Genomic DNA, 15181 nt, shown 5'->3' on the forward strand with positions numbered 1-15181 from the left:
GTGAATTATTAATGTCGTCTTGATTCTTAGCGGTTTCATATTCGCTAGTTCACCAAATGTTCAGTTAATAAAAGAGTAATATTTGAAACTGAAACCTACGGGGTTTTCTTTTTCTTTTTTTTTTGGACTGGGGTTGGGGCATGAATGACTTGAAACATACTGAGTGATGCAGCGATGTTGTGTGCTGGGACTTTATATATAAACACAGAGTGAGTGGTAATGATAGTTTTGAAAATGTAAAACCTTAAAACCCACTGTGAGCTGACTGCAACAAAGCAGCTATAAAGAAAAACTGTCTTTGCTTTCAGGTTTGTGTGTCAAAGTGTCAAAACTGCAGCAGCTGCTATTTTCCTTGCCTTGTCACTATCTCCATCTGCTGCTACTGTTAACTTTTTTAACAATAGGTGCTGCAGGTTATACTTAAAGTTAAGTTTGAAAACTGCTGATGCTCTACGACACTGGATCCTTTTATTCTTGCAGGGTCTGGGTTCGCTGGATGACGATGACCCCAACATTCTTCTGGCTATTCAGCTGTCACTCCAGGACTCAGGGATGGTCGGGAGTGTGTCCAGTCATGAAGTACTTGCCAACGAAGCCTCACTCGGCGCTATTGGCACCTCCCTGCCTTCGAGGCTTGAGCAAAGTGCTCCAGGCATCGAGGTCCCCCCCAGAGCTTCTCTAAGCAGCTCAGAACTGCTGGAGTTGGGAGATAACTTGGTGAAACTTGGCAACATCAGCAGCCAGTACTCTGCTGCCACCGGTGTTGCTATCCCTGTACAGCACGGTGACAGTCATCATCGGGCATACGGTGCTTCTGTGCCCATACCAGTGGCTCCTGGTTGCAGCAGCTCTTCAACAGGCCTCTTCTCTTCCACCGACACAACAGACTCAACCACATGTGGCAGCCACGACCCATCCTCATCCTCTGCATTAGCAGCAAACGCTAACCTGCTGGGCAATATCATGGCTTGGTTTCATGACATGAATCCTCAAGGTATCACTCTGGTACCCCCAACCTCCTGTGACAGCGACTCAGTCCCGGGTTCACTCCATAGGGGCGAAGGAGAAGACGATGACAATGTCGGGGTGGTCGTCTTCCCTGAAAACAGGAAGCCTCAGGAGGTGATGGCAGATGTGGGGTTCTGCTCTCAGAGGCTGAGTGAGATGGAGGAGAAGGAGTGCACTGTCGCTGAGAGACCGACCCAGTTAGATCTAGTGGGGCTGGACACCATGCCGCTACCTTACATGGGAGCCCATGACGCAAGCGGAGGCCATGCCGAGCGCAGAGGCTCAAAGGTGTGCCACGTCGACACTCCGCGATGTGACTCTGTGTCTGATCAGCTGCCAAGCACCAGCTCATCTGAGTGGGAAGATCAAGTGCACTTGGTATGATCTCTCTAACTGAGATGGCAAAGAGCTTTTAAGGAAGGCCAAAAACCACTACAGATTGCAAAATGAATAAAGAGGAGGAACGTCTGTGCTAGCTATTCAGGTGGAATGTAAACAGAGTGGGGAATGTGTCATACTTGACCAGAAAGTGGGGAAGACACAGATTCAGATTTAAGTGCAACAAGATGTGTTTACTGTATTGTCAGCCTTCTGCAAAGAAAGTACTAAATAGAAGAGATCACAGTTAGTTACCAGTTTCAAGGGTGACTTATAAAACAAGTCTTGTACTAGTAAAAATACAAATAAGTAGCGTTTTTTGTTTTTGTTTTTTAAATATCAGATTTAGAGACTTAGGAGCTTTAGAAACTTTAACCTACATAGTTATTTTCCACTGGACTAAAAGCCTACTGTATCAGTCTGGATCAGGTCTGATGTAATTCAGCTGTACTTAGTGAGCAGATTAACAGTTTGCTCCAATATTCAATCGAAACAAAGCCGGCTGAGATGGTTCTCACTCCTGTCCAATTCTGCCTACTTCATGGGTGCCAAACACTGACTAGCAAAAGCACAGTTTGCAGTCACCAAGTGGATTCTCTAAAGCAAATTGTGCCTGCTTTTTACAATCTCAACCACTCAGCTAAACTTTAATGTGAAAGTGTTGAGCCATAATTTTCTTTGAGATTGCAGCTGATTGATACTCTGAAAATGTCACTGGCTAAAAGCTGCCGTGAGCCGTGTAGAACTGAGGCTTCAGGCCCTAATGGATTTGTACTTTATGTAAAATATTCACATTGGCAAAATTTTGATTAATTATTCAACTGAAAAGTAGTTGGCCTCCTCAAAAGCATTTCAAAATGGACTTGACAGTGGTTATTACTCCCCAACACAGGCTGAATCAAAAAACAACGAATGCTGACGGGCCCAGAGGGAGTGCTCGTGATTCAGTTTGCACCTTTGTCACAGCATGTTCTGAATTCCATTGTAGCTTGTCTTAAATTAATGTTTTGAGTATTGCAGCCGAACGTGGAGCGCGACAGACTAAGTAGACAGTGAGAAGCCTGCTTCATACGCCGCAGGGAAGGCCATTGAAATCAGGCAGTCGTATTCAGACTCTGGTAAATTAATTACTCACGCCCAAGTCACTGTAATTTATCTCTGGGTCCTGTTTTAAAAGTAATAAGCAAAGCCTTTCAGATCTTTGCAGATTTTCCGGACTGCAGGGTAATGCATGGGGGGAAAAAATTAAAAATCATGAATGTGTACAGCATCTCATCCTCATGGGAAGTCCATGTCTTTGAAACGGTTTTCTCTCTGGAGTTGAGACACACAGTGCCTTTGTGTAAATCACCATGATTCACTTTTTCCTTTTTTCACACTTTTTTTTTCTGAGTGCTAATTTTAAAAAAAATGACAGTGTAAACAAAAACAGAAACACCTGTTACCTTAAAGTCGTTTCTCTCACATTGCCGTTGATAGTGTTCAGACGTGCTCATCAGAAATGTTTGTAGCAAGAGGCTTTTTTGTTGGCTCTTGTGGTGATATGTTAATAGATGACACTGACTCTTTTTTCTTTTTTTTTTTAGCGATTTGGTGAAATACGTTGTAACGACGAAGTCACACTTTAAAGAAAAAATCTTATTCCCAGATATTTTGAAGAAAGGTTTTATTTCTCTGGGTTTGTGCAGTAAGGCTTCTTGCCCTACACTGAAGTGGTTCCCGGGGTTTAGCATCTAAAAATCACTGCGCTGATTTCAGAATAGGTTAACCTACTGTTCTGTATCGCTTGTGTGTGAGGAAAGTTATAAAGTAGGTATTTATTTGGAATAAAGATAATTCATTTAAATAATGGATTGTGAGTAACCCATGTGAACTAAAACACACTAGTCAGTGTCTTACCTTTAAGACGTGATTATGTTCTTGTACAGACTGATGTCTGGCTGAAGTAAATGACCTTTTTCTCCCTCTCTCTCTGTCCCCTTGCAGATGTATAGAGCAACATTAAGTCTAAAGATAGTGATTGCTTTGATAAGTGTCTGGGTGCCATATGGTTAATGGAACTAACTTTGTCGGACTTGGTTAATGGAAGTGCTTTTATCAGAGGAGATAACATGCGTTGCCCTTTTTCTTTAGTAGTATGCTGTGCATGTAACGGGCACACTTTATACTGTCACCTCATATGTTCAGGTGATTTATTAAAAAAAATTAAAAAAGGTATATAACATTTTGTAACTCATTGAGATTTTCTATTGTAAAGCAACTAATCCTTGAAATGCTATTTGCACTTTCATAGTTTATACTTGATACATTCCCTCTTTATATGAAAAGTGTTTGATGTGTGATGCCAATAAACTATGTGTTGAGTTTTACTTTGCGGTTGTCTCATTTGTAATAGTCATTTATGACAAAGAAATATTGCAGATGGTTTTATTTTCATAACACTGACCAATTCTTTTATTGGGTTTTCATTCAAAATTAAACACTTTTATATAATCTTTGATTTAACAAGTACCTAAGTGACTAGTTTGTGAGTTAAAGAGTAATTTTTAGAAACAAATATTCAGTATATGTAGTTCTATGTAAGAATTGCAACAGGGCAGTATGTAAATCTGAACTCCTAAAGGAAAAAAAAATAAACAAGTAAACATCCATAAAGCAGACTGCAGTGTGTAACACATGACAATCATAGGCAAACTTGAATATACTGACAGATGTCTGGAGACGTATTCAATATGAATCATGGGCTCAGTTTCCCAGACATGGCTTAAGCCTAGACTTGGACCAAAAAAAGTTTTTCTGTGGAGATCTTCAGTGTTTTTGCTTTGGGGGGCTTAAGCCATGTCTGGGAGACTGGCTGTCTGTGTTTACCAAACTCAACGAATTGATTGCATGTGTGCAAGAAGAGTATCTTAAGGGGAAATCCTGCCATGGAGTTTAAGTGTCAGCGGCAGAGGCCGATGAACTGCAGCAAGAAGAGGAACAGGGTGACGACGTCCAAATAGAGGTTGAGCGCAGCAAAGATGTACTCCTCGGGAGAGACTTGATACTTCCTGTGTTTTCCACCCAGGATCATCTGAGTGTCAAACACCAAGTACTGCGGAGAGATGGACAGAAAATGAGATGCTTCAGCACTGATCTGTGAATCGAGAACGCGAACTGGTCTGCGAGCAAGCGCAGGCACTATTAACTATTTCTGAGAGATGGGACGGTGCAGATAAACAGGCCACACAAATAATCCGGGAGTCAGACTTGTGCAGCTGAAAATAAGTTGTGACTTGCTGCTGACAGCCTGTTCAGCTCTGTGTGCAGCTGCAGTTTGTTCCACCGGCTGACGAGATGGGTCACAACATTTGCTGCGAATGCCAAAGGCACACAGAGAGGTGGCTGTGAAAAGGAAGCCCACTACTGTTAAGTGGTGCATAATTGAAATTAAAGGGCACAGGGGCATCAAAGTCGCTCTCTTTTCACTAACAACTGGTATCAGGCTGCTTCGCCCTGGGATCGCGTGTTGCATCATATACACTCACTTGACAATAAGCCCTCTTTGATGGTGGTTTCGTTTTATTTCCATTGGGGATTTTAATTCTGTTTTTCATAGCAAAAAGAAAAAAAGTGCTGCGGAAAAGAACTTTCTGTTACCAAAGTGTACTTACTAAAGAAAACAGCAGTGTTCCCAGGCAGGCATATACGATGTAAACATACTGCAAAAGAATCACACACACTCAGGAGAGGCATTCAGTAACACAAATTTAAAACAAAACATTTTTATTCTAGTGTGCTGTGCTGCTTGTTTGCTGTAGGTAGTAATTAAGCCAGAAACTTTTTTTTTTGGTCATTCTGGCTGTTTTGTTTGGTTTACAGGCAGTCAGAGTCCAACTACAACCTAAAATCTGCAGAATGCTTATTTATACCCGCTGGCAACACTAACAGCCGACACAGTGAACGCCAGTGTACATTTAAATCCTAAGAGGTTTGAGTTTACGCTCTCTGCTGTATAGTCTGCTCAGCACACGGGCCTGTGCTTTCTAGGGCCAAAGACTCTGAGGCTGTACATCCGGTCTGTCAGCAATTCATTTAAAACCTGTTCCCACTGCAAACACACTGGTTAACAAAGAAGCTCTTTAATTTACCTGTGATCGGAGGATTGCACAGAGGAGGGCGAATGAAAAGAGGGTCCAGATAAGCACCCACAGGCACCCACTTGCTGTGGTGAAGTCCCACTGATGCCGCAAAGGAGGGATAGGAAATGAGAAAGACAGTTAATGTGACAAGCCCCAACATCTCTCATTTGTACTCATCATTCTCGTAAAATCCAGGACACTGAAGGCTGTTCTCATTGCAGCTGTGCTCTGTGATAGCTACAGATTGCAGTCGAGACTCAAGAAAATCAAGACAGTTCTGGTTATAACAAGTGAGGATAAATAATCAACAGGCACTGAGCAGGGGGATTGAAGGTGGCCTTTTCGCCTGCATGCCCTTTATTTATTTTTTCCACACTGGCATAAAAAAAAAAGATGGCAGTTGCTACAGGAGAATCACTAGCACTGATCACCTGAGGAGCTATGGGCTGCAGACGCAGTGTCAATGCATCACAGTGACAGAGATTAAAAAGCTCTGTGAACATTGTGAACTGCAGAGCAAGAGGTGCTGGAAATGGCAAGATGAAAGCGAAGTCATAAAAAATAAACTACAAGTGTTTGCGGACGCTCACTCAGCCCATAAAACTATATTACGGGCTTAGGGGTACGCTTCCCTCTATATGTCAGCTATTTAAACCTGACCTGCGTACCTTCCTCCCGCTGATTAATAACGAGCAGAGAGAATTAAGCACCAGATATATTCTTAGTATGATTATCAGACAGCTGCTTGCTTGTTCCATCCACTGTGAGCGAAAACATAAATGTCTCCAGCTCCTTCAGATACAATAAGTGGCAAAGTGTGTGAAATGCCAACCACCATTTAGCAGCAATTAAAAGAGGCTCTAAATGCAATCTGAATGTGGCTGACATCTTCCCCACTGGCTGTGTGATTGCTTTTGTTCAGAACATGAGGCGTTTATTGAAGAATCATGCCGAGCTATCAATGAAGTGATTCTCAAAAGGTCTCCTAACTTGCTCCAGCTAATAAAACGCTGCAAGTTGTAATGAAACTTTAAAATACCATGTGCACAAGCATAAGCTATTATATATATTTTGAGAGCGGCATCTCAGAAGAAGATGAGCATGATCAAATAAAGAATAAAAAATCCTCAGCGAGCGAGACTTATTTGGGATTCGTTGGGATGCTTATTATAGAATTTTAGGTGAAGTTTTTGGTCATTTTTTTAGGGTTTCAATCACAAAGTTGAGAAGTTTTGCTTGATAAAAAGCTTATTTTTTTTCACAATTCATGAAAGGAGGCAGACTGAAAAGGACGAGGGCTGACTTATATAAAGAATTCTATATGGCGAGAGTTATCTCAGCCACACGGGGGCTTAACCCTCTGGATGCAGGGAATTAACCCAACTTACAAATACACTGATCTCAGCAGGAATCTTAGTTTTGCCAGGACAGCAAACTCATCTGACTTTGAAAACTCTGCAGGTGAAAACCTGTCCAGCAGCTGAGCTTTACACGTTCCCTCTGACTGCACAGGAAACACAGCTGAGTGTATGGACATTTACCATTGACTGTATAGTTAAGGCGCCGTGTTTCACTTTTGGCTGCAGTGCAAACTGAGCTCAGAGTGTGTGACAGATCTTACCTTTGACTGCATGGCGAACAGGCTCAGGGAAAGGGACACAAATGCTGTTGCCCCAACAGCCCACATGACTGCTTCAGCATTAAAATACCTGCAGACAGAAATATCAAACAGTGCAGTAAGAGCTGAATCATGTCTATCTTGGGGTGGATGAGCAGCGGGGTTTGGTCTATCCTAAAGGGAAGTATTATTTTCTTATAAGAATTTTTTTTTCTCGAAATATGCATTTAACTTTGAGCACTGGACCCCCCCCCCAACCCCACCCCACTGGACAAGTATTGAATAATGTATTGCCTGCATGCATTTCCTATCAGCTATAGCTTCAGTTATAGCAATATCCTATAAATATGGTAATTTTAATGCATTATTGATAGTCAGGTCTCATCTGATGCCTTTTTCTGACAGAGTGACGTGCTGCTAAAAAAGAACCGTCAGAAAGATGGAGGGGAAAAAAGGGTAACTCGTGTTTACACAGGCACCGAGAAATACAGAGAAATTGGTTTTGAACTATTTGTGATGTGCTCAGATTTATCTTCAGCTGAAAAAAAATCAGAGAATGTGATCCCATGTGCCTTTTAATTTGGTAAACCAGCGCTGATAACATCTTATCTGGCATGATGGCTTCATTGCTGGCATCGAACACGCTATCAGATATGGATCAAATAGGATTATTATTGTGCAAATGAGTCTGCATCAGGTGGGGACTCATCTTTGTAAACAAACACTCACGCCGCCACAGATGCAAGCATCAGGCCCTCTGCAACAGTCTGAGGAAGACAGGGAGAAAGGCACACAGGCAGGGAGAGGGAGGGAGAGAGGGGAAGGAAAGGGGGAGACAAATGGAAAGTAAATACATGACAACAAAAAAAACTGTGAAATAGAGCAGGTGTGGTGGTGGTTTAATTTGATGCCTGGCTGGTACTGCCTCTACTCACAAACAGGCCCAGGGCAATAAAATTGAGGGGGACTCGACGCCGGAGACTGTCACAGCATGACAGGGCCACAATGAGGACGAGTACCACCGCCCTGTTTCACACACGACACAGAGTTTACCGGCATTAGCATATAATAGGAGAAACATTATGGATTCACTGAGCGCATTATTTATATTAAGATGAGCTTGTGATTTACTTCCGTGGACTCACATGAAGCCCTTTCTCCAAACACGAAATCCAGAAAATCTAAGAGAACGTTTTTGAACAACTTACATCATGGTGTAGGTGAACCAGTAGTTGTTCCATGCCCATTTCCTAAGTGTGTCCCTGTTTTTTTGTTTTTTTGTTTTGTTTTTTTTTTTGGGGGGGGGGGGGGGGGGGGGGGGGGTGATAAGAAAAGGGAAGGGAGAAAGAGAGAAGTGTTTAATAGAGCTGCCATTTATCTGATAGAAGCAGTGGAATGATTTTATTAAATATTAACAGAGAGCAGTGCATTGTGCACATGGGAGCTGAATACAATTTATGAAAAGAAATGACTGTTGCAGTCTTCCACCACATCCATTATACCAAACACAGGGAGCTTTCAAACTACTGCAAGCACAAACATTAGGCGGACAATATACCACCTTGTTTCACCTCACTATGGTGATTTGAGAAGGGCCCCAGTGCATGTTTAAATTTGTGCAGGGACGACTTTATGCACTTGTTCTGCCTCGTGTTGGTGGGCGATGACACAATTAAAAGCCAGCAGATTACAATAAAGGACATTTCTTCTTTTCTCTTTGGAACAAGAATGGCCTCGTGTGATTGTGTCTCACCAGTAAAGAAAAGCGCAGATGATCCCCACAGTCACTAGCAGCTGAATCATCAAGGTCAAGTAGACTTTCCTTATAAAACCTGTTCAGAAAAAAAGAAAAACAGATGCAGAAACACAGAGAGGTGAGACAGACAGGAGAAAGACATGCGACAACAACAATCTGTCAGAGTGAAGCATTAAGGCAGGTAAGGCTGCACGCTGTTGCCAAAAATGACTGTTTTCACCAAACTTGCATTCCTGCCTCTCATTAAAAATGATTTGTGTTGTGTGGGAGGTGAAGAGCTGCGACAGGCTGCGAGCAGAGATCACAGAACAATTTTCAATTCCAAATCAATTTTCAAGAAAACACTGCAAAGCAAATGAGGGGAGTAAATATTGCTGATCCTCGTTCGGCTCTGACCACGCAAACAGAAACGCTCATTTCTCTCGCCTCCTGTTTCTCCCTCTCTTTATTGATCTACTTCCTTCGACCCTCACCTCTCCGTATGGCAGCGTCACTGAAGGCGCTATCCTCTAAGCCGGGAGAGTAGACGGGTGGAGATTGGTCACATTGCTGGTTGTCTCCACCTGCTCCCGGGCCCACAGGATGGACCATGTTATCATAGGTTCCAGGAGGGGAGACCACTGCAACGCTGCCCTTCTCCACCTGGATCATTCAGACAACACCCGAAGTTTAGATTCAAAACTTTTTTCTTGCAAATCATAAAAAAGGCAGAATGATGTGATTAGAGGCTTTAGTGTTCATTTTGAAGTAACTTCATGGAATTAAACCAATAATCCATGTGTAATTAAATGTGTAAGCACACATTTAATTACACATCCCAACGATAGCATGATCAAAGGCTAGTTGTGTGTTGGATTTGGGCTCATTCTTTACGATAGCGGCATATTAAACCCTAAAATCAATGTGCAAAATGGTTTCTCTCACTGCTTAATTTAATTTTTTTTCCCTTTGAGGCTAACAAAAATGATTGTGAATTGCTACTAACGTCATAGCTCATCCCAGTATACGAACTCTGTCCATGGTCCCCGGGGCTGTACGGAGGGGGCTGAGGATATCCACCGTTTCTGTTGTCATAAGTGTGGTCCATTTGCCCAAAAGTCAGCAAATTTTATCAGACACAAAACTGCCAAGGTAAAGAGAATTATTAGACAGACAAGGTAGTTAAGGTCACAAAGACATTCCTCTGGACAGTGTCAGTGCTTTCATCAGTGATGTTAAATTGGCACACGGGGCTATGTCAAATGGGTGATTATGAAACCATGCATCACACAAATACAAGGCCCTCCATGACTGGCATCCATAAAAATGGCCCTAAAACTTAATCTATTTTCAGTGTATGTATATTTAATGGCCAAATAGATTGCATTTAATTGATCTCAGAGGAAATTTAGTTGTCATCCACAGACAGACAATAAATGCAAGGATTTTTTTAAATGTATATATGTATAGTGAACACAAGGGAATAATAAATCCCCCCCCAAGTTCCCTAGTTCTGCATTAATCATGAAAGAAATGAAGTCATAACCAGCTGCTCAAAGATCAATGCTGCATGATGTACAACTGCAATAAAGCAGTGACTACACATAGCAGTTTGACAGAAACAGCCGCTCCCTGTGCACAGCCGTCTATTCATTATGGTTTAATGAATAACAATTTCCACTTCCTGTAATATCTGTAATTAGTAATGGCTTTTGCACTCGTGGCAGCAATAAATCATTTGCTAGATAAAAATCACATTTTGACTTTTCGTCTTTTTCAGCTCATCTCTCCAAACTGGAACAAAACAAAGCCTAAAACTGTGTTTTCTAAGGTACGAAGTGGACTTTGTTTTTGTTGGCTTACGCGGGCTGAAAGTTTGGAACATTAAATCCAAGTTCTGACAAGATGACAACAGTTTTAAAGTCTATAAAAAAGTGTCCAGCTGCTGTTTGACTCAGGTCTGTTCACAGAAATCAATCCGTACAACTCCAGCGAAGCTATTAAAATATGCCTTACCTCTGCTGTGACGACTGAGACCACGCTCGGCTGCTCTTCCTGTAGCTTCAGTTTCCTTCAGGGCAAAGTCTACTTGCTATCAGCTGGTTCCCACAGAAACAGGACTTTTGCTGCAGGGGGAAAGGATGTATTCCTCATTAGTCCTAATGGGATATTAAGATGAAGTTCTGAAAGTGACATTAAAGCAATAAGGCTGGCACTTTGACAGAGTAAATTGGGATTTTACCTTCTGTGTTCCACCTGCACTGATCCACACTGGAATGAGTTTATACTGCTTGATTTCACATGTTTAATAAAGGTTTTCCCTCATATTTCAGTATCCTGGAATGATAAGCTGCTGCATATGAAAAGCCTGTAACATTTCAACCTGTATCACACAAAAAAGGCAAATGCAGGACAATGACACAGTGTGAGATCCGGCGAGGCGTATGGTCTTTCTGGTTTACCTTGGTTACTCATTGATAGCACCCTGCACACACAAACCATCCAGTGACAAAGAGAGGACTGGACGATGTAGGACATCAATCCAGCCTATACAAAGGGATTATGGGTACTGAGTCACACTGAGAAAGAAGAGCTAAAGGCATACTGTGTGAAAATACAGAAAGCAATGTAGGTCAATACCATTTTTATGCTTTCCCATGAAGAACTGGCTCTCAAAGAGTTACATTTAACACCATCTATTAATCAGAAAGCAATCCAGGATGAGTCCATTTTTATATATACATGTATGTGCATGTGTATGTATGAAAAAAACAACAACAAAACAGTAAAATATAATTTCCACTACTTAGCCTCGATTGGATTTGATTACAGCAAATTACTGTATTGATGTGATATTTAAAGCGATCACATACATGATGATCATAATTCAAATCTTAAAGAAAGCAAAAACTATTTTGCAGTCCTGTAGCTTTATTTGGATTTTAAACACAATTACCTAACATAACTGTATAATTAAAGGTGTGTCTCTGAGTGACTATAGTTGTGTATACATAAAAAACAAAGCAAGAGCAAAATACACAGAATTCGATGCGAGTTTTTTCTTTTTCTCTTTTTAAGCCAGATAGTCTCCCCCTGATGTACAGAAATTATTTATACATTAAGCAAACACTGGGGGGCACTAGTCTCCCGTGCTTCTGCTAATTGCAGTGATTTGGATGTGACTCTCCTCCTCTCCTCCCCCGCCCCGAAAACCCTTCTCACTCTGCCGCCTCACCCACCCAACCAGCAACATGAAATCCTCCAGAGAGCTTCCTTAAACCGGCTGCCTCGTCATTTTAACAACTCAGGTCAAATCCTTCATTTCTTTCACCTACATGTGATCTTTCTGTTCCTTATTACTAAAATAAAACATTGTCCTTCCTGTGCAGCGACAAATAAAGAATAACATAAAAAAGGAACAAAATAAATCATGTCTGAAGGCAAAGTGACTTCCCCCCCCCCAAGCAAACACAAACTCTCGCTCTGTTCTCCACTGATTGGTGTGTCAGTCAACACAGACTAGGTTTACACTGCCTGCTCAAATCTGATGAGCTTGTTCTCACCTATTCATCAGATCTCGGTCGGATTTGAATGGGCGACACAACAAACACAGTCACATTTGAGCAGGCAGTTGAAATCCAGCCTGTGTTGACACACCAATCAGTGTGGAGCCCAGTGTGAGGCCACATTTAACACAGATCTGACTGCCTCAGCACTGTCCAAACACAAGCAACACATGAGGCGGGAGCCACATGGATCAGAATGTGTGCAGAGCAGAGAGCTGTATCCAGATCGTGATATGCAGAATGGAAGAAGAAATCTATCAATCTAAACATCCATCCATCCATCCATCCATCCATCCATCCATCCATCCATCCATCCTTTAAGACAGAAAAATAGAAAAAACTTAAAAAAAAATCGGAAAGAATAGAAAACAAAAGAAGAAAAGGCAGGCAGGAAGCGAGACATAACTTTGAGTCTGTCCTCTGTCTCGATGCAGACAGATTGTGACAGCTCTGTTTTGTAAGACTGCTACGATGCTCTTTGGGGCTTTAGGGGCCGAGGACCACAGAGAGGAGTGTTCTGGTGTCACTGGAGAAGGGGAGATGTAGCCATCATATGAGTCTCTCTTTCTTCCGTGTGCAGCGGTGAAATACTACTTCTCGCCCGCTCTGGCCACAGATGGATTTATTTGGAGAATTGAAATTGTGGTTTGTGTTGCCTCAGAGAGCCCCGGCACGGGTCGCAGGGTCTGAACCACTAGATGCCTCTTCATTTCTAATTTACAACCCTTCTGAAGCTGCTAATGTAGACTTTCAGCAGAATGTATGGCTGATGGGAGAGTTGTGCAGCGGCTCACGCTGCACAGTGGGAATGCATGTGTTACTCTAAATTATGAGACGCCCTGCACTGTGCTACACTTAATAATATGAGCTAGTCTGGCTGTGCCTAGTAAGAAATATTATTTCAATGAAATGCACAATTCTGACAGCGTTTTGACTTATTATCAGGGCCAAATCAGCATTGCATTGAGTTTTAGAATGACTTACATTATCTTGTTAAGCAAATGAGTGTAATACAAAAGGCACAGCTGCAGTCAAACTAACTCAATGGACATAATTAAGTGAATAAATGACTGTTATCCACAGTTGATTTAATATATTACAGTACTGTAGCAGAGAGCACAATTCCACATGAATTTATCCTTATTAGAGTCAGAGTTTACATTAGCTGTGCCTACAATGAGCACTCCATTACTGAATTATAAATAATCTTCAGGAAGTCTATCAAAACATATTCAATGAGAAACTTCACTTTTTAGGTGTCGTCAGCGGTTGTGCCGACATACCCAACTTACATTAACTGCAATAGTCCGCGAGAAGTCACTTTCATCTGTCCTAATTTGTCGTGAACATAAACATATTAAAGGGCTGCTAGACTATCTAATGCAGGGTTTTTGCTAATGCCCTTTATTGTCTGCTACTTGCTGCCAAAAAGTTAACGCTAAATAAGTTGGCTAAAAGAGCTGAAGCTGGATGGCTGATTCAACTTTGTAACAAATGATCAGATGAAATAATTGGATAAGGTGAAAAGAACTCTCACTTAAACCTCTATTACTGCCTTTGGGATTTTACTTTAAAAACCCCATTTCTAAATGACTAAATTGGGTTAGACAGATTGAAATGTGTGTAAATCCATTTCAGACAGGAGCCTTCATCCATTTATCTGAGAACGAGACAGGTCCTGGCTTCCAAAATGCCTCAAGAGCAGTCAACCAATCAGAAATATAGCTATAAACAGTTTCAGAGCTAATCAGCCATTTAGAATGACCTGCGTGCCAAATCTGTTAGGACTCACCAAGTGACACTAATGGCAAAAACTCCACTAACTGAAATATTAATTAGATATTTCCAGTTATAACTAATGTGAACAAGATGAAAAAGAAAGTTTTAATAGAAACGAAACTAGAAAAACTAAGTGCACCCCAATGATTCAGTAGCATGTAGATCCGCCTTTAGCGGGAATAGCTCAACGTAATCTTGTGTGTATGACTTCATTAGTCTCCCACTAAAGAGCAAAGAGCAAACTGATAAACTTGTAAAGAGGTGGTTACACTCGCTGATGATAAATTAATCAAGTACATTTGATTATAGCAGCACCTGGCTGCTCCTTTCCCTCTTAATTCCTATTGAAGCAATAAGGGTGCACTTGGTTTTCCACAAGACTGCAAAGAGCGAAAACTTTCTTTTTCACATGACTGTGTTATTCCCAAAGTTTTGTATATGTTGTGCATCAGCGTGTATCAACACTGTGAAGTGCCAGTCAAGTCTGTGCATACAGCTCAAACTGCTAATTACTAATGTCTGTCAGCTGTATGAGTGGCCAGCTTGTTATGGAGAGGAGTGCTCTCCGTGAAAGACACAAAAATGACTGATTCTGCTCACTGCAGCCTCTCAGACAAATAAATATAAATGGAAGGTGATACCTCCAATCACTGTTTTTCGAACTTCGAGAGAATACACATCGGTGATTTGTTTTATGCAGTTCTGGTGTCAAAAATGTGGTCTTTGGAGAGGGCTCTCGTTTTCTTTTGTCTGAAAATACCAATCAATTTTTCAGTGGGACTGTGGAGCAGTTTAATGGTGCCCCTGTTACTCTAAGGCCTCTAAAGCAAACACCGCAAGTCAGTTGACCCTAAGAAAAGGAAAGTTTTCCTACACTTTGGTGAAAAAAATAATGCCACATTGCACTATTTAAATATTATTTTGGTTATAACAGTGCGTCTAAAACAAAAAAAAGTATGAGACTAGTCACCAGAGG

At 41.5% G+C, this 15181-nt stretch overlaps 2 protein-coding genes across 4 annotated transcripts in view; one reads left to right on the plus strand and one right to left on the minus strand.

Moving 5' to 3' along the window:
• Nucleotides 1-3755, plus strand: part of LOC308406417 (ankyrin repeat and IBR domain-containing protein 1-like) — a 36262-nt gene extending 32507 nt beyond the window's left edge. For both annotated transcript variants that reach the window (XM_080897419.1, XM_080897418.1), the window contains exon 20: nucleotides 481-3755. In XM_080897419.1, the coding sequence (XP_080753545.1) occupies nucleotides 481-1392 (912 nt within the window). In that variant the 3' untranslated portion in view covers nucleotides 1393-3755. The remainder of the gene's footprint in view (nucleotides 1-480) is intronic.
• A 76-nt stretch (nucleotides 3756-3831) lies between these two features.
• LOC308406418 (protein lifeguard 1) lies at nucleotides 3832-11425 on the minus strand. Of its 2 annotated transcripts, XM_080897420.1 has the most exons (12): nucleotides 11103-11425; nucleotides 10877-10986; nucleotides 9867-10004; nucleotides 9355-9523; nucleotides 8879-8957; nucleotides 8334-8387; nucleotides 8061-8151; nucleotides 7855-7892; nucleotides 7129-7216; nucleotides 5517-5606; nucleotides 5040-5087; nucleotides 3832-4480 (listed from the first exon to the last, which is right to left on the minus strand). In XM_080897420.1, exons 3-12 carry the CDS (start codon nucleotides 9966-9968, stop codon nucleotides 4328-4330), a joined length of 912 nt encoding a protein of 303 aa, XP_080753546.1. In that variant the 5' UTR covers nucleotides 9969-10004; nucleotides 10877-10986; nucleotides 11103-11425; the 3' UTR covers nucleotides 3832-4327. The 2 variants fall into 2 exon arrangements, with proteins under 2 accessions (XP_080753546.1, XP_080753547.1); XM_080897421.1 differs by lacking the exon at nucleotides 5040-5087.
• Between the last annotated feature and the right edge of the window lie 3756 nt (nucleotides 11426-15181).

This window comes from Rhamphochromis sp. 'chilingali' (genome assembly GCF_963969265.1).
Source record: "Rhamphochromis sp. 'chilingali' genome assembly, chromosome: 11".
Classification (NCBI taxonomy): domain Eukaryota; kingdom Metazoa; phylum Chordata; class Actinopteri; order Cichliformes; family Cichlidae; genus Rhamphochromis; species Rhamphochromis sp. 'chilingali'.

Excerpts from the sequence above, each read along its gene's own strand:
- LOC308406418 (XM_080897420.1), bottom strand. The coding sequence starts at position 9,968 with ATGGACCACACTTATGACAACAGAAACGGTGGATATCCTCAGCCCCCT. Across the intron at positions 7,217-7,854 it reads ATGCTTGCATCTGTGGCGGC|GTATTTTAATGCTGAAGCAG; the intron begins GTGAGTGTTTGT and ends TTCTGTCTGCAG. Across the intron at positions 4,481-5,039 it reads GAACACTGCTGTTTTCTTTA|TACTTGGTGTTTGACACTCA; the intron begins GTAAGTACACTT and ends ATCTCTCCGCAG.